We start from the raw sequence: 18,798 nt of genomic DNA on the forward strand, positions 1-18,798 counted from the left end.
CAGTAATCCAAAATGAATCACGTTATAGCTTTGGTCATCTAGGAGATGAGTTGCCGACGGAGCCCTTTGCCACGTCGGTGTTGTGGGTCCACCTCGAGATGATGAGAAAATATTTCTATCCAAAGGTGAAAGGTGTACGGGATTTCTGAGGAATATGGACTTATTGAGAGTCTTGGTAGAAATAGCAAAGGCGTGAGGTCACCTCTCCGGGCTGCGTTTTCCTGGGGCAGGCACTGTTCCCTGTGCTGTAGCTGTGCAAGGACCAGTCAGCCTCACGTCCCAGAGCCTCTCTCACAAGCTCACACACGCTGTAAGAATTAGCATTATATAAGGAATTAATGTTTATATGTTGTTCTAAGTAACATCATCTGTACAATGTTATTTTCCTGAAACAGATCCTCCAGAAAGCCCATGATAAAAGATTATTTTCTGACGAAAGGGAGAGCAATTCAAAAGGTAAATATGAGTTTTGTGAGTTATACGTAGGGTTCAAAAAAGCATTACAGAAAATGCCCGGGAACCCATGAGAGACCAGGAGGCGATGCAGAACAGATGCGGAGACGGCAGAGGGGACAAGTGAGGCCCCGGGAGCACAAGGAAAGCTCAGTCCAGCACAGGTCGTCTCCCCTTTCTCCCCATTTCCTACTGTATTGCTGAAGATTTATTTTGAGAGGATGGGAGACAAGGGAGACCATGGGCTCAGGTTCAGACATGCTCTGCGGGTATGGCAAGGACAGAGGCTGCCTCTTCTTTCCTAACCCTGATAGGAGAGGCTACTACGTGTATCTTGGTTGCAAGAACTGTATTTTAGACAGGGGCAACACCAGAAGGTCCAGACTTTACAGAAAAGGAGTGACTCCACATAAATTTGATGACTTTTGAGGCCTATCTAGTTGACAGGGAGGGTCATATCCGTTCTGGCCCTCTATCAACGACAGTATTGTCTGTATATCAATACGGCAATTTTAAGCAACAAGACAAAGTTCGGTTAGACGAGATTCATTTAACCTTTCCCTTCTTAATGTGTCACCAGGGTGTTTGTGATGCACTGCGTGATACCACATCCTCTTAGGACTGCGCAGAGAGAATGTCTCACCCTGGCCATGTTAGTGTGCCAGAGCCTTGCAAGCGCTAATTGCCCTGACCGGCCTCGTGTAGGGCCCCCACCCACACACCCTCCGCCCCTTGGTGCAGGAGCTGCATTTAAGCTGAGGCCATTTGTTTTAGTCCTTGTTTGAGCTGCAGTGGGTGCACGGTGGACTTGGGTTTGTAGCTCTTGACATCCTGGCTGTAGACCTGCTGCGTGACTTACCTGAGGATCTGGATTGTGGTTGTTCCTGGTCAGTGCCAGCAGACCTGCTCTGCGCCTCTCATTTGGGTCCCCTGGGGCCGTGCTGCTTGTGGTGAGCTCCCTACCCCCGCCTGCTTTGCTGTCACCTTTGGCTTCTGGCTTGCTGTGGCGGTGCACCCCTGCTTTTGCTGCTCCCTAATTTGTTTTGGTCCCAGAGCACCACGGAGGTTTTCAGCCTGGGCAGGACTTCACCCATAGAACTTAACCCTGCAGTTCAAGGCTGATCTCCAAACCCTGCAGGACCTTATGGCTACAGCAGGAGGTCACAGTACTGCAGGCTTCTGTAGCCCCTTCAGTGGGGATTAGGAGTGGGTACAAAGGTTTGGGTTTAAATTCAGCTCCTTAAACGCAATGGGTGGAGGCCCCAGAAGAGGCTGGTCAGGGCACTTGGGGGTTGTTGGTGTACTTTAGACCCTGGCAACATACTTGGCGGGATCTCTTGGCAGCCTTTAAATCTGTGCAGGATGTAGCATGAGTAATGAAGCAAGCTATAATTTTGCCCTAAATTAAGTCCCTCCTTCCTGTTTTCAAAGAGTGAATCCACAGGAGGTGGTATGGACAGTCTGTCCACGGATATTTCTTTATGAAATGTTGAAGGCCATAAGCTACAAGTGGGATTTGACTTCCACGAGAATTACTGTAGTGCTGGAAGCAGGAAATTCTCGTGATGTTTCCCGTCTCTTAGGATAAATGTACGTTATCTGATTTACGTTGAGAGGAGTGGAGATCTGCTTGTTTCCCAAGGACTGGGTTAGGTTAAACCTCAAAGACCAGGGGACTTGCAGGAACATCCCTTATCTCCCTGCAGAGCATATGTTCTCCACGGTGTGCCTCCAAGATGCAACAGTTGCAGGATGACTAATTTCTGTATGTCAAAACAGGCAGAATCCCTGCCTGAGGCTCCCTTTGTTCCCCAAAACACGAGGCCTGGCCTTACGAAAGTCTTACTTGGAGTCTGCTGTGAACCCATGACAAGAAGCCCCTGTCCCGGCTGTGGAGGGGTGGGAGTGGAGACTGGAGGAGGCTCCTCAGGGAGGTGCTGACAAATGTTGAGAGCAGTACGGGTGGGATCCTGAACTGTCTCCTTCAATGCGACTAACGACAACTCAAATATCTGGGCATCTTTACGGAAGGTGAACAAGATGGAGGCTATTCCCCGTGAAGCGAGACGTAGACAGAGTCCAGCAGAAGAGCAAAGGGACTTGGAGAGCTACTGGATCAGGGAACAGCCCTGTGGGCATTGTAAAGCTGAGAGGACCAGGCAGTGGCTGTTCCAGCACTTCTTCAAACCTGTGTCACCTCTTCCTGAGAAGGATACTTTGTTAGAAGAGGATTTCTAGCAAGCCTGTCCAAGGAGAAAGGTCTAGCTGCACAGTTGAGCTCTGAAGTTCCTGTTCATCCAAAGCTTTTTTCTGCTTCTGCTATAGAACTTGCTTTCATGTGAATCTTGCTGCAACCTTTGCTTGAAGGACTGGCTGGATCTGTATGAAACCATGTCAATTAAAGATGGAGGGCATGCTAGCAATTTCAATAAAGAATATATTTAAACTATCTGGCTTATAACTAGAATTGTGTAACTTGTATGTAAGAGTGAATTTATAGCATGGCCTTGGCAGGCAGGACCCAGAGCCTGCCCGCTACCACCAGAGTGATTATTTCACCCAATTATTTCACCAGAGTATTGAGTATTTTTGCTGGAGTGAGGTCTTTCTGCTGGCTGCCTCTTTGTAACAAGGAGTGGGCTACTAGAAATCTACAGTAGGACAAAAACCCATGACCAAGAGTCAACTGGTAGAGCTCCTCACCCCCAGTGAGAGCTGGGATGACATTCAGTTTGACTCTTGTTTTCCTCTACCTAGAAGAATGTGTAAAAGGACACTGAGGAGCTTTGTGGGCAAAGCTTTGAAAACAACTCCTCCCTTACAGGCTTGAATGTGTCAGTGGAAAATATTTTTTGGAGATTAAATTGACCTCCTATCTGTCAGTTGCCTTGAGAGCTCTGATAAATGTGAGAATGGAGTCACATGGAATACAGATATGTTTTATCTGAAAAAGGGGTTCTTAACAAGTTCTGTATAAATTCACCTTTGCTAGGCTGAGTTCAACTTCACATCAAACATGAAGCTGATTTTGATCTTCAGTGCCCTCTTTGGGGCTTCCTTGTGCCTGGAAACTTTTGTTGGGTGAGTTATGCTTTTGTGGAAGACCTTTTGTTTAACGCTGTATTTTCCAATTGTTGTTTTTCATGATCTTAATTTTACAAAATCTGCTTGGGGCACATTCTTTGCTTTTTATGACTGACCTGTCTTGTGGCTTTGGTACTCCGGTTTTTGAAGGAACCCCTCTCTTTAGTTTCATTTGGGTTTTCTAAGGAAAAGGGTCTAGCTGCAGAGTTGAGTTCCTAAATTTATGTTCACCCAAAGCTTTGTTTTGGCTTTGACTGTACCTAGGGAGCAGTCTGGAGCCTTGATTTGGAGCTGAACCTCACTGCAAAGCTTGAGTGTTCAGCTTGACAGAGCTGAAAGACCAGAACCTGGCCTCAGATCAGAAAGGTCACTAGTTTCCCTTTGTGAAGTTTCTTGTTTCTCTTTAAATCTTTAATCCTCTTCAGAGCCTTTCTAAGCAATTGGAATCCTTTATTTCCAACCATTATCTGTATGTTGCATTGCAAAATTATCTCCTACTAGTGTATTTCCTCACAGTCTTGCTGATTGTAAGGTAAGAACCTTAATAAAAATGATAAAAAACATAAATAGATACTTCCTGAGATGTAGTAAGTGAGCACTAGATTCCAGTGAGTAAATCTGTATATGAAGATGTAAGGATTAAGAATAAGAAATAATACACATAATTTACTAAAACCCTAGGATCTGTAAAGCCAGGAGAAGCTATTTTGATCATTTAATCTGGGCTCTGGCATAATGTAGACTGGATTCTTGTGAACTCATTCCTCAGTCATGTCCAGTAGTTGTGGTTAATGAGCCTCATCTCTTCACAGAAGAATCCAACCCAGAAATAAATCTTATGGTTGTGGAGAATCCAATAATAAGTCATTAATGTGCTAAAGTGCCTTCAGTCTTAACTTGGTCATCCAAAGAATCTTTTACCTCAACTGGGCAGACTGAGGAACCTGGTGTTAACGAGCGTCTCACCTTAAAAAAGACATTTAACTGGTTACTAATCTAGTGCACGTGTAGCAGGCTGGCCCTGCAGGTTGTTGGTTGAACTGTTGGGTGACACTAAGTCTGTCACATTGAAGAAGTCCGTATCGGCTGGTAGTATGCCAGTAGCTACTCACCAAATTCATGATCTTAATAAACTAATTCAACCAGACGCCTTTTTGAGACTGTTTCTGAAGACTTACTGATTTATTGCAGGCACCAGGTTCTCCGAATCAAGACAAGAAGTGAGGAGGAGGTTAAGAAGTTACAGCTTTTGGAATCGCTGGAACACCTTGAGGTATGTTATTCCCACAGAGGCATTTTTCAACATTTCAGACCTGGGTAGGACTTTGCATCGTGTTTGGAAGGTTCGTACCACGCTGTGGCAGCTGCCATAAATAAATTTACTGTCTCAATACTTGGTGTTTGATCTTTAAATTCTAGTACCAGCCTGGTATTGAGAAGCACCTGCATTCAGATTTTCTTCCTGCTGGGTTTACAATCATATTTGAACTGATCTGCTCTTAATCTTAATATCGAAAAGCTTGTCTTTTAAGTGAGGTTTGTTTTGGGGCTTTTTTTTGTGAGTTTTTTACATTAACTGATAGAAAGTTGTGGTGAGGCCAAGCTAAAGAAAGGAGTGTGCTCTAAGCATGACAGGACACAATACTGCAGGAGTCATTCAGTTTGGGAGAAATCAGCATTTCTAAAGCTTTAGAAGAGCTGTTTGCAGAACGCTTTCTCCAAACCAAATCCATTTTCCTTTCTCTTTTCAGCTTGATTTCTGGATAAATCCCTCCTCGCCTGCCCTCCCTGTGGATGTACGAATCCCTGCTAACAGTGTCCAAGCAGTCAAAGCCTTCCTGGAATCCCATGGGATTCGGTACTCCATCCTGATTGAAGATCTGCAGGTAGGCCATGTTGTTGGCACGTGATTAGCTTTTATATCCTTTGGAAACAAATACTGATTCACAATCTGGCCTCATTCATTAATTCATGGACTCTTCTATACTCTGCTTTCCATGAGGTCCTGCCTTTATTTTTCTAGTCTGTGGATCACTGCTTGACCTGGAAGCTGTGGAGATCACTCTGCAGACGCTATCCAAGGCCATGTTGACTAGTGACATCTTTAAACTCATAGGTTTCATGCAGCTCTTCTGATAACCCCTGAGGAATTTTGTGTGGTCTTTTGGCCTCAGACGTTTGAGAATCACAACACGAAAGTTACTCATAATTCAGTAGACTGTTAAGAGCAGCTCTGGATCGTAATCCAAAACAACTGTGCACTACCATGTGATAGAAAAGGCACAGCCTTCACCAGCCCTTTGGTTTTTGCCCATCTTGGTGGTCAGCCCATCAGAAATAATCTTAGGCTTGTGCCTAGGATCACTTCCTGGGGAATGGCAACTATTTCTGGGTAGGAGTTTTAATGTGAGGACCAAGATTTGCTCCTTTTCAAAGCCACGGTGTGTGTTTGTTTTAGAATCGCATGTGGCGGAAGACCTGCTCCAAGAATCAAGGCAGTCTGTGTGTTGGACACTTAGGCACTAACGTGACATTTTTTCATGAGCAGTAATGTGACGTCTTTTCATGAGCAGTAATCCCAAGATGTCACCTAAAATAGCATTAACTCCACAAAAACACTGCCTTTTTTTTCCCCCCAAGTTTCCAGTGTTATTCTTGTTCATCATAACAAGCATCTGAAACTTAATGCCGACCATTTAAACACTGATATCCTTGCCCACTTTGCTACAGATATGTTCAGCAAAGGCATCTGTTTGCTCCAGAGCTGTGGGAAACGTGGGGGCTGGAGCCAATATGCGACACCATCGTGTTATTTGAGATTGATTAGAAGTTTGCAAATTAAGCAAGGTTTTTCTCAACATTTGAATGGCTTCTTTTAGGCTGTTCTAGATAAAGAAAAGCAAGATATGGTCTACAGTCAACAAAGGGAGCGCAGCGGCAACAGCTTCAACTATGGAACTTACCACACTCTAGATGCTGTGAGTACCTCAGGTTTGAGGGGAAGAGGATTCTTTTTTGTGGCCTTTTTTCATGCTGTCTTCAATTAAATATCCTATATTAGGGTCTAAAATGTCTTTCTGGCTTCTTTTGGCATGTGGTTTTGTTTTTAAATGGATTAATTTTGTAGTCAGCACCATGAGCCAGCTCTCTCCCTTACAGAGCATTGGAGCAGACAAGTGTTGATTGTACTTTTTCATAAACTCTTCTGCAGAGTTCTGTCAAAACCCTTCCTTCTGACCCTCAAAAGAGATTGAGAAATACATGAATCTTGAAATAGGGAAATATAGGAAGCCAGTAGTCATCAAGCAGAGCAGAGGGTAAGGTATTTTTACTACCAGAAGTTCTTAAAGAGGGTTTTGAACATATTCCTGAAATAAGTGGATCTTGATGATAAAGCAGTGCTTCCTTCTACTTTGTGATGTTAGGAACAGCACTGACTACACTGACGTAAGGTGAGATGGGGCTTTGAAGAGGTCCCAATAATGAAGGCAAAAGGAGAGAAAAGTAGATTTCATCAGGTCCTACAATTGTTCTGGGCAGTACTATACACAAACGTAACGTAAACGGCATCGTAACTTTTCATTTCAGATTTATGCAGAACTGGATCATCTTGCATCTGAGTACAGTAACATTGTCAGTAAGCTCCAGATTGGGGAATCATATGAAAAGCGGCCTTTGTATGTGCTCAAGGTATGACATATATCACAGAACGTGTGCCTACATACGTTTATACGTATACTAATCTACATATGTATTATAGATACAGCACAATTCAGTCCAAAGCATCCCAGTCTATATGGGATTTTCTTGACTAAAAGGTGGCGGTGAGAGTTTGAAAACTTTCTGTTTTGTTTGACAGTTCAGCACCGGAGGAAGCAACCGTCCCGCAATCTGGATCGATGCCGGTATCCATTCCCGAGAGTGGGTTACCCAAGCGAGTGCAATATGGATAGCTAAAAAGGTCACTTCGGCAGTGATGGATTTTTCTTTTATCTTGGGAATGTCTCTGATTATTTAAAAGTATATCGCACCTGTAGCCAACTTTGCTAACTCTCCTTCACCTCTCTTAAAACACAGCCGACTCTAGAGAGAATACGGCAGCTGCCTAGATAAAGAATTGAAAAATGCTGTGTATTGTTAGAACGGCTGGGTTTAGGTAGACGAAATGTAGTAGTTCGGGTGAAATTGGTGAGGACTGTAGGGCTAATAGTTATACAAATAACCGTGGACTTTGAGATTAGCTTGCTGCTTCAGTCTGCCCACAGAAACACTGTGTGGTTGGTTACCTTCCACAAAAGGGCAAAAACTTTCCAGCTCTGTATAAATGAGCATTTAAATTGTGCTGAAAATGACTAAGCTGCCATAGAAGTGCAGCACAGTTGTATATTCCCAACCTGGCTAATCCATCTCAATCTTAGTGCCAGCCTTGGCCCATTCTCCAGGACAGGCAGGAGAAAATTTTGTTGCTCTCTTCCATTAACTTCCTGTCTTCAGAATAAAATAATAAACCAGATTCATTCCTCTCTCCAACCTCCAAGTCTAACGAGGAACAGTTATGGCCAGCAGATAATTAATGTTTCTTGTTTCCCTGCCCTGAAAGCCAGACTTGCCTCTGTACCAAGCTGTTAGAGCGTAAGCACGTGGGAAAGAAATATGGTGATAATCACGGCATACCGTATTGTCTCTGCTTAGATTGCCTCTGACTATGGGACGGATCCATCCGTCACCTCTCTGCTGAACAAAATGGACATTTTCCTGCTGACAGTCTCAAACCCTGATGGATACGTATTCACTCACACCACAGTGAGTAAGCGTGCCGTGTGTCTAAGCTGATTTAGAAAGCTGTCATGCTCTTCCAAGCAAATAATAAATGCGAGGGAAGTAGGCTCTGAAAGTCTGTTAATGCTGTAAGAAGGAGTTACAGCAAAAGCGTTGGGCAGCAAAAGATACTAATTACTTGTCTGACCCATCTTAACCCTCTGTAAGTTCACCAGCCCTTCGGTTTTTGCCCATCTTGGTGGTGAGCCCATCAGAAATAATCTTAGGCTCGTGCCTAGGATTGCTTCCCGGGGAATGGCAACTATTTCTGGGTAGGAGTTTTGATGCGAGGACTGAGATTTGCTCCTTTTCAAAGCCACGGTGTGTGTTTGTTTTAGAATCGCATGTGGCGGAAGACCCGCTCCAAGAATCAAGGCAGTCTGTGTGTCGGAGTTGATCCAAACCGGAACTGGGATGCAGGTTTTGGAGGTAGGAATAAAGTTTGTGGATTATGGCTGTCACTAGGAAGAAAGTTCCTTTTCACGTTCCCGGATCCTGTTACACAGGACCAACAATTGCCTTAATGTAAGGGATTCAGAAAGAAAATGCTCAAATAGGATGGTAATTGTCTTTTGTAAAGATAATTTTGCATTGAGTAATTACCAGTGAGCACAAGTTGAAGGCAGTAATCTGTATCTTCTAGAAGTATGTCCCTTGAGTATTCGTGCCCTGTCGCTGCTGTTTGAGCATTTATCAGTACTTAAGGCCTTGCCTTTAGCTGAAGACCTGGTCTTAGGAAAGCCCGGCTTTGTGTTGGTCTGCTTTGACCTTTCATGAATGCCAGTTCTTACAGGTTTGCCTTTGTTCCTCCTTTGCACCAACAGGTCCTGGAGCCAGTAGTAATCCCTGTTCTGACTCTTACCGCGGGCCCAGTGCCAACTCAGAGGTGGAAGTTAAATCTGTTGTCAACTTTATCAAGAACCACGGAAACATCCGGGCCTTCCTCACCCTCCACAGTTACTCTCAGCTCCTGATGTATCCCTACGGGTATAAATGCACTGAACCGGCAGACTATGCCGAGCTGGTGAGACATAATGATTTGGCTTTAGTTTCCTCTCTTCTGTCCAGCTGGCTTTTTATACTCAAGTATTACAGTGAGATACCAGGATTAAAACAAGAGGCTAAACTCTGCCATCCATAACAGAAACCGCCCATGAGAGCGAACAAAAACCCGGTGCAATGCAGTGCCTTTATAAGAGAAATCTTGGTCATATGTGAACACGTGCCGTCGCTACCCGTTCTCAGCCCTCTTTGCTCATCCATGTTTCCCTCTTTCTGCTTTAATGGCAGCATCACAGCTGTAATAATATCTTTGAGACGATATGAATCTCACAATCATAATTCAAACGGAAAAGACCTCTGGAGGTCTCTGCCCTCTGCTGAAAGCAGGCAGGCCTTGGAGTCGGAGCCAATTTCAAGGTTGGATTGCGTTGCTTAGGGCCTTGCCCAGCTGACTTTTGATTAATTGTTTTGATTTCTTTTGATATTCCTAAAGACAAATTCCACAGCTTCTTCAAGCCCTTCCTAAAGTTTCCCCACCGTCATGGGGATTTTCTTTTTTCCCCAATACCTAAATGCAATTCCCCTTGTGGCAATTTGCTTGTTGCCTCTCATCCTTTTGTCCTACATCTCCAAGGAGAGCCTGGCTCTGTTTTCTCTACAACCGCCCGTTACGTAGTTGAAGTGAGCACAAAGCTGACCACTGAGTATCGGAAAGATCTCTGACTGTCTTGGGATTTTTCCGGTATCTTTTGAATCTTCTCTTGACAAGACGGTGAGATGAAACACTGGATGATCAGAAACAGAACTTGCTACGATTTAATTCACCTGCAGTGTCACCTCCCAAAAATACTGTGGAAACTGTGAGTGCTGTCGCTGGTATGAGTGATTAAGAAATGGGTTGCTTTGGCAGTACTTTATTGGGAGCGTGAAAGATTGGAGACTTTGCGAAAGACTGTGGAGATTTCCCTGAGCATGGTTCATGTTGGTGAAATCTAAACGTTTAGTCTCATTAAGTGTGGCTGCTTTCTGACTCATCATCTTCTCCTCTCCAGGATGCCTTGGGAAAAGCTGCTGCCGGTTCCATCCGGTCCCTGTACGGCACCACCTTTACGGTGGGGAGCATTTGCACTACTATCTGTGAGTATTTTGGTAATCTGAGCTTTTACGGGCTGTCCCAGGGCAAGATTCTCTGTCCCCACCCCCAGGTCTCTCCCTCTTGGAAGCGGTGACACCACCAGTCAAGTATTGGAGCCGAGTGTGCACATAAAAACCTAACACGTGTCCCTCACAAATATAAAAAGTAGGACAGCGGAACTTGAATCACTCTGTTCACCCCTCTGGCTCTTCTCCCATTCCCTTTCAGACCAAGCCAGCGGAGGCAGCATTGACTGGAGCTACGATAACGGCATCAAATACTCTTTCGCCTTTGAGCTGCGGGACACAGGTCGCTACGGTTTCGTCCTGCCGGCCACCCAAATTATCCCAACTGCAGAGGAGACCTGGCTGGGTCTGAAAACAATCATGGAGCATGTGCGAGACAATTCATACTAAAAAGCTGGGGTGGGAATCACCTGTCTGTAGTGGCAAACTCATAAATCCTCTTCTCTTGGGGTGTTTGCAACAGCTGGAATGATGTGGCATCTGGCTGAATAAAAACCCTGTGTGCAGTCCTCCTACAGCAATGTACGTCTGCATCTAAAAAGCATTTAATGCTTGGCTTGTTCGGTGAATGGTAGACCCATTCGGAGAAGATTTTTAGGACACGGTTGTGATCCACCTCACTGAGACACAGTAGGAACAGCGACGAGAGGATGGAAGATGCGACCGCTTGTGTAGCTATTGCCATGTCAGAGCGGGAGACGAAGAGAGCGGGCCTTTTCCCACTGAGCTAAAAACTCAGCTGAGGGAATTGCGTTAGTGTGGAGGCTGAGGAGAGAGAAAACGTAAAGCAGAAAGGTGGGCTGGGAGACGAGATGCCCGTGACTGCAGCAAGCTGTCCGGCTCGGGTGTCTCTGCAGCTCCACCTCTACGTAGATGCAAAACGCATTTGCTCCGAGCAACGCTGGCCCTTAGCCGGGTTTTGTACTTCTTTAAACCTCCCCGCCCGCACAGTGACCCCCCCCATCCTCCCGACCAGCTCTGTCACCGCTGCGGAAACTGGCTCCCAGCGTGGTGGGGGTGCAGGTTTTCTAGAGCATTTCTGAAGTTTATCAATTGAAAGCGGTGTGAACTCTTCAGAGCTGCTGAAGCAGTCGAATGATAAACTCGATCATCTGGGAGGTTAATTGCTCCGCTACTGCAGCAAAGTTACAGCTGGGGGGGGGGGGAATTGCACAAGCCTGCCTTACGCTGCTCCGGTAGCGTCTGGTGGCTGTTTAGAGAGGACAGGGAGGAATTTCTTCTTTGTGCGTAACAGCTCTGTGTTTTGTAAACCTGGGGCCTCTGCCAGAGCTCGCTTCTGGGGGCAGAACGGGCTGGTGCAGAAGTCCTGATGTTAAGCATCGTAATCCAGGCTATGAGACTGATTAAAGGAATTTAATTTCCTTTAACGAGCCTCAGGACGCCGCCAGGTCACTGACCGCTGGGGGGGGGGGGGGTGAGGTAGGGTGGGGTGTCTCCTGCCCGAAGGTCCCCGTGTGTTTGTCCTGCCCCATTTCTCCCCTGGTGGGCATGGTTAGAGGCAGGATGGAGGACGCCTGCTCTCATCCAGCACGGCCAGTCCCTCACGAACCCGCCTGCCTCGTTCTGTTGTTCAGCCTGCTAATTTCTTGGGGATTAAGAGGCTGTGCACGGGAGCCACCGAAGGATCAGAGATTAGCAATCCCTGCTGCTGTTGCAGTGATTATCAAGTCTAACAGGTTTATCGCCGTGTCCTGCGATCCCCCCGGCAGCTGGTGAGCTACTCGCTCCTCCGTGAGCTTGGCAGGAGAGCGAATGCACCTGCCGCAGAGGGTAAAACGTTGGGTCAGACTCAAAGGACACGAGGCTGTTGGCAGGGGAGGTGACGGTGCGGTTGGGGCATAGGGAGGCACCACGTGGGTTTGGGTTAAGAGGAGCTGTTTTGGAAAGCAAACCCGAGCAAGAGGCAGGTGGTGCTCCCCACACGTGTCCCTGTCCCCTCTGCTCACAGCACCTGTACCCCAAACTGACCCCCCCCCCACCACCCCGACCCTTCCAAAATCCTCCAGCTGATGATAAACACACCCCTGGTAAAACCCCGCTGACATGGGGCACACGGTTGGCTCTCGGACCTTGGTGACCTGCTGCCACCGGAGCGGGTACCTTGTGGCAGGTGGTGGGCAGGAGCTGCAGAGCCCGAGGAGCCTCGGCGGCGATTGTAGACCTGTGGCTTCACCCCGGCTTTGAAGCTCATTTCAACCATCCAGGTCTTGAGGCCACCTGGCCCCTCTTCTTCTAAAAGTGCATGTCTTGGTGACAACTACATCCAGTTTTTGGACCCCGGCACCAAAAAGACCTTGGAGCAAGTGCAGTGGAGGCCACCAAGAGGGACAGGAGGATGTGTCCCATGATGGGACGTTGAGGGAGATGGGCTGGTTTGGCCTGGAGCTGAGACGGCTTTGGGGTGGGGGACCTAACAGGGACCATCCCATCGCAATGAAGAGGTTAGCGAGAAAACAGAGCCAAGCTCTTCACCACAAAGGGTGATGGGAACAACAATGGCATCAGCTGAAACAAGAGCGTGCCAGGCTGGACATACAGACCCAGACCTCCTGCGGTCCCTTCCTACCTCAACTGCCCCTGATCCTGCCTCAGTGAGGACCTCTACGCCGGCACCACCAGCCAGGACCAGCTCATCGACATCACCGGTTCCACGTTACGAAGCCGTAACAGACCCCCCCTGACCGCGGCACCTTCCCTGTGACACACCCTGCTGTCGGTGCAACCGGGAAGATGACCTGGTTTTGGTGCGGAAAAGCACGGACAGAAGATGTCTGCTAAAATACTGACCAAGATGATATTTGCCAGCCTGGGAACCCGGCCCGGGAACCCAGACCATCCTTGACAAGCGCGGACGGGAGCTCAGGGGCATCGTAGATAAGCGCACAACAAAGACACTGCTATAACCTGTGGAACAAAGACGCTGCTATAACCTGCGGAACAAAGAAACCACTATAACGAACTGACCTAAGACAGCAGAAGTCAGCAACAGCTGCTCCAGGAGCTGCTGTCCTGCGCCCGCTCGTGTAAAGACATAAAAATAACTTGCTTTCCACCCAAAACCGAGCTCCTCTTTCTCTCTCTCTCCGATGATTACTCCCAGACGAATGTCCCTGAGCGACCCCTCGGACCCTCACCGGGGACACCTGGCTCCGGGCTCCATGACACCCATCATCTTTGAAGTGAGACTTCATCCATCGTCAGCTGGCCCCACTCCCGGGAGCCGTTTGACGGCTGGCACTGGTAATAATTTGAATGATATATTTTGAATTTTTTAGATACATATATATATGTGTGTGTGCATATATAAATTAATCATAAATATATGTTTCTGTGCTCACTTTTCTGCTAGTAATTTTGTAGTAACTTGTAATATACGCTTGCTTTACTAATCATAATTATACTTGATTTTTGCAGTAAGCTGTAATAAAGAAATTAATGGAAACAAAGCGCCGTGTCCTTGTGTTCTCTGGGGTCCTATGACCCCACCATCACCACCGTCCCACGCCCGTGAGTTGGCTGGTGACTGTGACCATGACACTCGCACCACGCTGGGTACGCAGGCACGCGTCCTGGCAGGACCCGAGCGCCGAGGAAGACGTTATCAGATCCTCCCTAATTTGGCTGCTTTTTTATTGACTTCGCCAAATAAAGCAAACATTTGGGCTCCTGGGAGCCGTTCCTGGCTTATCTGTTTGTCGCTACCGGCTCCGCGGGGACAGCAGATGTGGCCTTGGTGAGAAGGTCCACGAGTGCCCCTGGAGCGCTATATAGGGGGCTATATACACCCTCAGGGCGGAGGTTCATCTGCATCCACTCACCATGAAGTTCCTCCTGGTCTTCGCCGCCCTTGCGGCAGCCGCCCGCGGCGAGCAGCTTTTCGTGGGGTGAGTCCTGCCGAAAGCAGGGGGGGTGGTGGGGCACCCTGGTTGGGGACGGGGACTGGGGTGAGAGATGCCTGGCTCCGTCCGCTCTCCTTTGGGGTCAACAAGAAGGATGACATCCCAAAGGAGGGAAATCCGTCGGCTTTTGCCGCGTGGACGCTGGGGAAGATGTGGTTTCACCCCAGCTTTGGAGGGAGGGTTTGAGCACGCAGCAGGTAGAAATGAGGGGATGCTAAATCCTGAGAGCATCACCCCGAGTTTTTCCAGGGGAAGGACTGACCTGGGATAGGGAAACCTCGCTGCTGGGGAAGGAGAGCGTTTCCTGCTCTGCTGGGGGCTGTTCCTGTCCCTGGGGGGGAGCCCAGCTGGGCTGGAGCAGTGGCTATGTTAGGAAATGCCTAGCATATAGACAGAACATATAGATATGTTAAGATACTTCCTAATATTTTGGGAGCTCTTGTGATCAAAGGAAAGATGGAGACTGCTTCGGGCTCTCTGGCACTTGCTGGTTTTCCTATTGTGGCTATTCTGAAACTGCATTTTTCGCTCTCAACACCAAACCTCCAACAACTGATGCACTTTCCAACTTGGCAAGCCCCGGTGTAGACCTTTCAGAGTCTCCACCCAGCCCACGATGGGGTCACGTCGGCGCTGGAAGCTCAGCTCCTTTCCTTCCCGCATGCGCTGACGGCTTTGCCTCCCTGCAGGGACCAGGTCCTCCGCATCACGCCCAGCGATGAGGAGCAGATCAACCTGCTCAGAGCGCTGGCTGAGCACACAGTGGTGCAGGTGAGCTGCGATGGGGCCCCGAGGATCCCCCGGTGTAAAGGAGACCCCGATGACATCCAGGGCTCCCTCCTTCTTTTGACCTCACATCCAATTTTTCTTCCCATTTTGGATACGTATCATTTATAACTATGTAAATATAATATTTAGCTTGGGGTACCTTGAGCCCTCCTGTTTCAGATGAAGGGGGAACACCCGGGCCCCTGCAGCATCGTTGTTCCCAGGCTGAGTATCCAGGTCTAAAATGTCATTGCCTTTTTTTTTTCTTTTTTTTTCCTTTTTTTTTTCTTTTTTTTTTTTTCTTGAATTACGACATAACTCTGCTCCTGCTGCGTTTACCCTAGTTGCTTTGAGGGAGGTGAATCCTGGTGAAAAATTTAAGCAGTGGGAGCACCAGGAAAGAGATGGGTGGTGGGGAACAGCATCTGCACCGCAAAGCTGATGTAAGGAGTCACATCTATCAAATTAAAGAGCAAAACCAGCACGCAGTGACCCCGGTGTCTCACCACATCTGCTCAAATCACCAATACTCCTCATTCAAAGGGACGTTTGCAGCCAACGAGCAACTTGGGCTGAAACATGTTTCTGTAGAAGATCCACTGAGTGAGGCAAAGGGACCCTGACCCATCCTGGTAGCCATCCATGTCCCAAAACTTGTCCAAAGACCATTTTAAATCCTTCAATGGAAACTCTTATGAGATCCCTTTTGGTGCCAGGGAGCTCAGTGAATGAGCGTCAGCATGGGATGGGGCCAAGCTCTCTCCTCTCCTCCGCACCAGGTTGACTTTTGGCGTCACCCCACCAGCCCCGGCCAACCAGCCGACCTGTGGGTGCCCTTCCCCGGCCTCCAAGCGGTCAAAGTCTTCCTGGAATCCAATAACATTTCCTACAGCATCATGATCGAGGATGTGCAGGTAAGGGCTGTGACAGGGAGCAGGACGAGCTCCTACAGTTCAGTCCCAAGAGAAGGTCCAAAAAGTTGGAAACCGTGAGGAGATGTAATAAAAACCCAGCTCCCTGCTCCTTCCAGCCTGTTTAATTTTTGTTTTTTTCCCCCCTCCTAAACAGGAATTATTGGATGAGGAAAAGAAAACCATGATGAAGTCCAAGAGGATAAATAGAAGCACCAGCACGTTTGATTATGCCTCCTACCACACGATAGATGAGGTACTTTGCAGAACATCTGCTTTGTCTTTCTGGGGGTCATGCTTAGCCCATGCCATGGTTGCATCCATGCGGTGACATTCACAGTGGCAGGGAGAGTTCCCTGGGATACGTCTCTCCTCCTTGGGTGGAGGTTTTAGCTGAGCCAGGAGACCGGGCATCCCTCCACGTACAGCGTGGCCTCTCTTGGCACCTCCCCGCCTCGCTGGAAGACATCTTCAACTTCATTTTGGGAGTCAAACCCTGTGCTTGGAGCCCAGCGGGTGGCCGATGGAGGCTGCGATGGTGTTGGGGGGGATCTCAGAGCTTTTCCCAACCCCACCATTTATTCTGCTTTTGCAAAAGCCTTTGCGACGTGCACATCCCTGCTCGCACAGAGGTCTTCTCCAGGGAAGCTCTGCATTTTGCATCTGGTGCTGGATACCCTTAAAAACCAAAAGGAAAGCCAGGGTGAGCCTCATGACCCAGCAACTCCTCCTTTCAGATCTATGACTGGATGGACATGCTGGTGGATGATCATCCCGGCCTCGTTAGCAAGCTCCAGATTGGGCAGAGCTACGAGAACAGACCCCTGTATGTGCTGAAGGTGGGTACTGGGGCCACTCTCACCTTGCCCAGCCCAGGGAGGGCACGGGGCTGAAATCCCTCCTCTCCGTACAGTTCAGCACCGGGGGATCGAATCGACCGGCCATCTGGTTGGACACTGGCATCCACTCACGGGAATGGATCACCCAAGCCACCGGCATCTGGACGGCCAACAAGGTAACCACGTGCCCTGGGACCCCAATTCTTACTCCAAGCCCTTTTTTAACACCTCCCCATGGCACCGCTCAGTTGCATCCCTCATCCCCGAGGGGTGCTGAGGCAGCTCCCGCTCCCCTCCCCGTGCAGATTGCCAAGGAGTATGGCCAGGACCCCTCCATCACCGCCATCCTGGACAGCATGGACATCTTCTTCGAGATCATCACCAACCCCGACGGCTTTGCCTTCACCCACAGCTCCGTGAGTGTGGGGACACTGCGGGAGGGAACTTGTCCCAGCGCTTGGCTCTGGCAACCGTGGCTGGTCGCAGTTTTTGGGTGGGGAGGGATGTCCCTTCCCGTGCGGGATAGCGAGTGGGTGGAGGTGGTTTCCTCCTGTCTCCAGAGACGCTTGGACAGGAAGGCATCATCTGTCCCCCAAGGACATTCACATCCCAGTGATGGTGTCACCCCCATCTTCTCCTAGAACCGCTTGTGGCGCAAGACAAGGTCCATCAATGCCAGCTCCAACTGCGTCGGTGTGGACCCCAACCGAAACTGGGATGCGGGCTTTGGAGGTGAGAGCCGGGCCACTGAGGCCTCACATGGAGCATCGCTCGTGCCTCAAAGCATCAAAGCTTCTTGCTAGAGGGCAGAAACCTGGGGTCTGGAAACCTTTCCCTGGGGCAGCCTCTCTGCATGGCGTCCCCTCTGCCATGCCGCAGGCTCTGGCTCCAGCAGCAACCCCTGCTCTGAGACCTACCACGGCCCTTATGCCCACTCGGAGAGAGAAGTGAAATCCATTGTGGACTTCATCCTCAGCCATGGGAACGTGAAATCGGTCATCTCCATCCATAGCTACTCCCAGATGCTGCTTTTCCCCTACGGCTACACGACGGCGCCTGCACCCGACCACCAGGAACTGGTGAGATGGCCCCAAAATGTAGCCATAGGGCTGCAACCACCAGCCTTGCTGGAAGAGTCAGGTCAGACCACCCCAGGACCCTCCCTGCTGCTCTTGTTAGATGCAACCTGCACACTGAAGCATTGAAGCCCATCACCTATTTCTTGGAGGGAGGGCGATTGCGAGACATACCTCCCATCGATCAAAAATTGAGGGTGTTTTGGGGAAAAGCAAAAGCAGAGGGGGTGGGAAACGATAGTGGGCTCTAGACCCCACTGCCCTGAGGTTTCTGCTGCCCCAAGGTCTTGGTCTACCAGGTCTCAGCACTTTTGGGCTCTCCCTTGCAGAATGAACTGGCTAAAAAGGCGGTGGGCGACTTGGCCGCCGTGTATGGGACAAAATACACCTACGGCAGCATCGCGGACACCATCTGTAAGTGTCCCTTCCCCTTCCTGCGACATCGTGTCCACCCCGAACGCTCGGCGTTGGGATCACATCTCCTCTCCTCTCCCCGCAGACATGGCAGCCGGCACTACCGTCGACTGGGCCTACGACAACGGGGTAAAATATTCCTTCACCTTCGAGCTGAGGGACACGGGGCGCTACGGCTTCCTCCTGCCCAGCAGCCAGATCATCCCCACCGCTACCGAGACCTGGCCGGCACTGCTGGACATCATGGTCCACGTCCTGGAGCATCCGTACTGAACCCAGCACCTCCCGTGCTGTCTCTTCCTCTCAATAAATAATCCTGGAGACTCTTTATGGTTTAAGGCTGACACTTTTT

The 18,798-nt window shown here is 48.8% G+C and overlaps 2 protein-coding genes across 3 annotated transcripts; both read left to right on the top strand.

Moving 5' to 3' along the window:
* Positions 1 to 396: 396 nt before the first annotated feature.
* LOC104643674 (carboxypeptidase A2-like) lies at positions 397 to 11,033 on the top strand. 2 transcript variants are annotated; one of them, XM_075752855.1, is made up of 12 exons: positions 397 to 456; positions 3,446 to 3,534; positions 4,729 to 4,810; positions 5,289 to 5,423; positions 6,417 to 6,515; positions 7,126 to 7,227; positions 7,397 to 7,498; positions 8,230 to 8,340; positions 8,694 to 8,784; positions 9,180 to 9,379; positions 10,410 to 10,494; positions 10,721 to 11,033. In XM_075752855.1, the coding sequence occupies exons 1-12, from the start codon at positions 412 to 414 to the stop codon at positions 10,906 to 10,908; spliced, it is 1,329 nt and encodes a 442-aa protein (XP_075608970.1). In that variant the 5' UTR covers positions 397 to 411; the 3' UTR covers positions 10,909 to 11,033. The 2 variants fall into 2 exon arrangements, with proteins under 2 accessions (XP_075608970.1, XP_010311372.2); XM_010313070.2 differs by lacking the exon at positions 397 to 456 and adding an exon at positions 1,233 to 1,340.
* Positions 11,034 to 14,279: 3,246 nt separating this feature from the next.
* On the top strand, positions 14,280 to 18,774 carry LOC104638333 (carboxypeptidase A1). Its single transcript, XM_010306101.2, has 11 exons — positions 14,280 to 14,423; positions 15,128 to 15,209; positions 15,986 to 16,120; positions 16,275 to 16,373; positions 16,855 to 16,956; positions 17,031 to 17,132; positions 17,262 to 17,372; positions 17,598 to 17,688; positions 17,836 to 18,035; positions 18,362 to 18,446; positions 18,532 to 18,774. Exons 1-11 carry the CDS (start codon positions 14,359 to 14,361, stop codon positions 18,717 to 18,719), a joined length of 1,260 nt encoding a protein of 419 aa, XP_010304403.2. The 5' UTR covers positions 14,280 to 14,358; the 3' UTR covers positions 18,720 to 18,774.
* Positions 18,775 to 18,798: the final 24 nt, after the last annotated feature.

Source organism: Balearica regulorum, chromosome 1, assembly GCF_011004875.1.
Source record: "Balearica regulorum gibbericeps isolate bBalReg1 chromosome 1, bBalReg1.pri, whole genome shotgun sequence".
In the NCBI taxonomy this organism is placed as follows: domain Eukaryota; kingdom Metazoa; phylum Chordata; class Aves; order Gruiformes; family Gruidae; genus Balearica; species Balearica regulorum.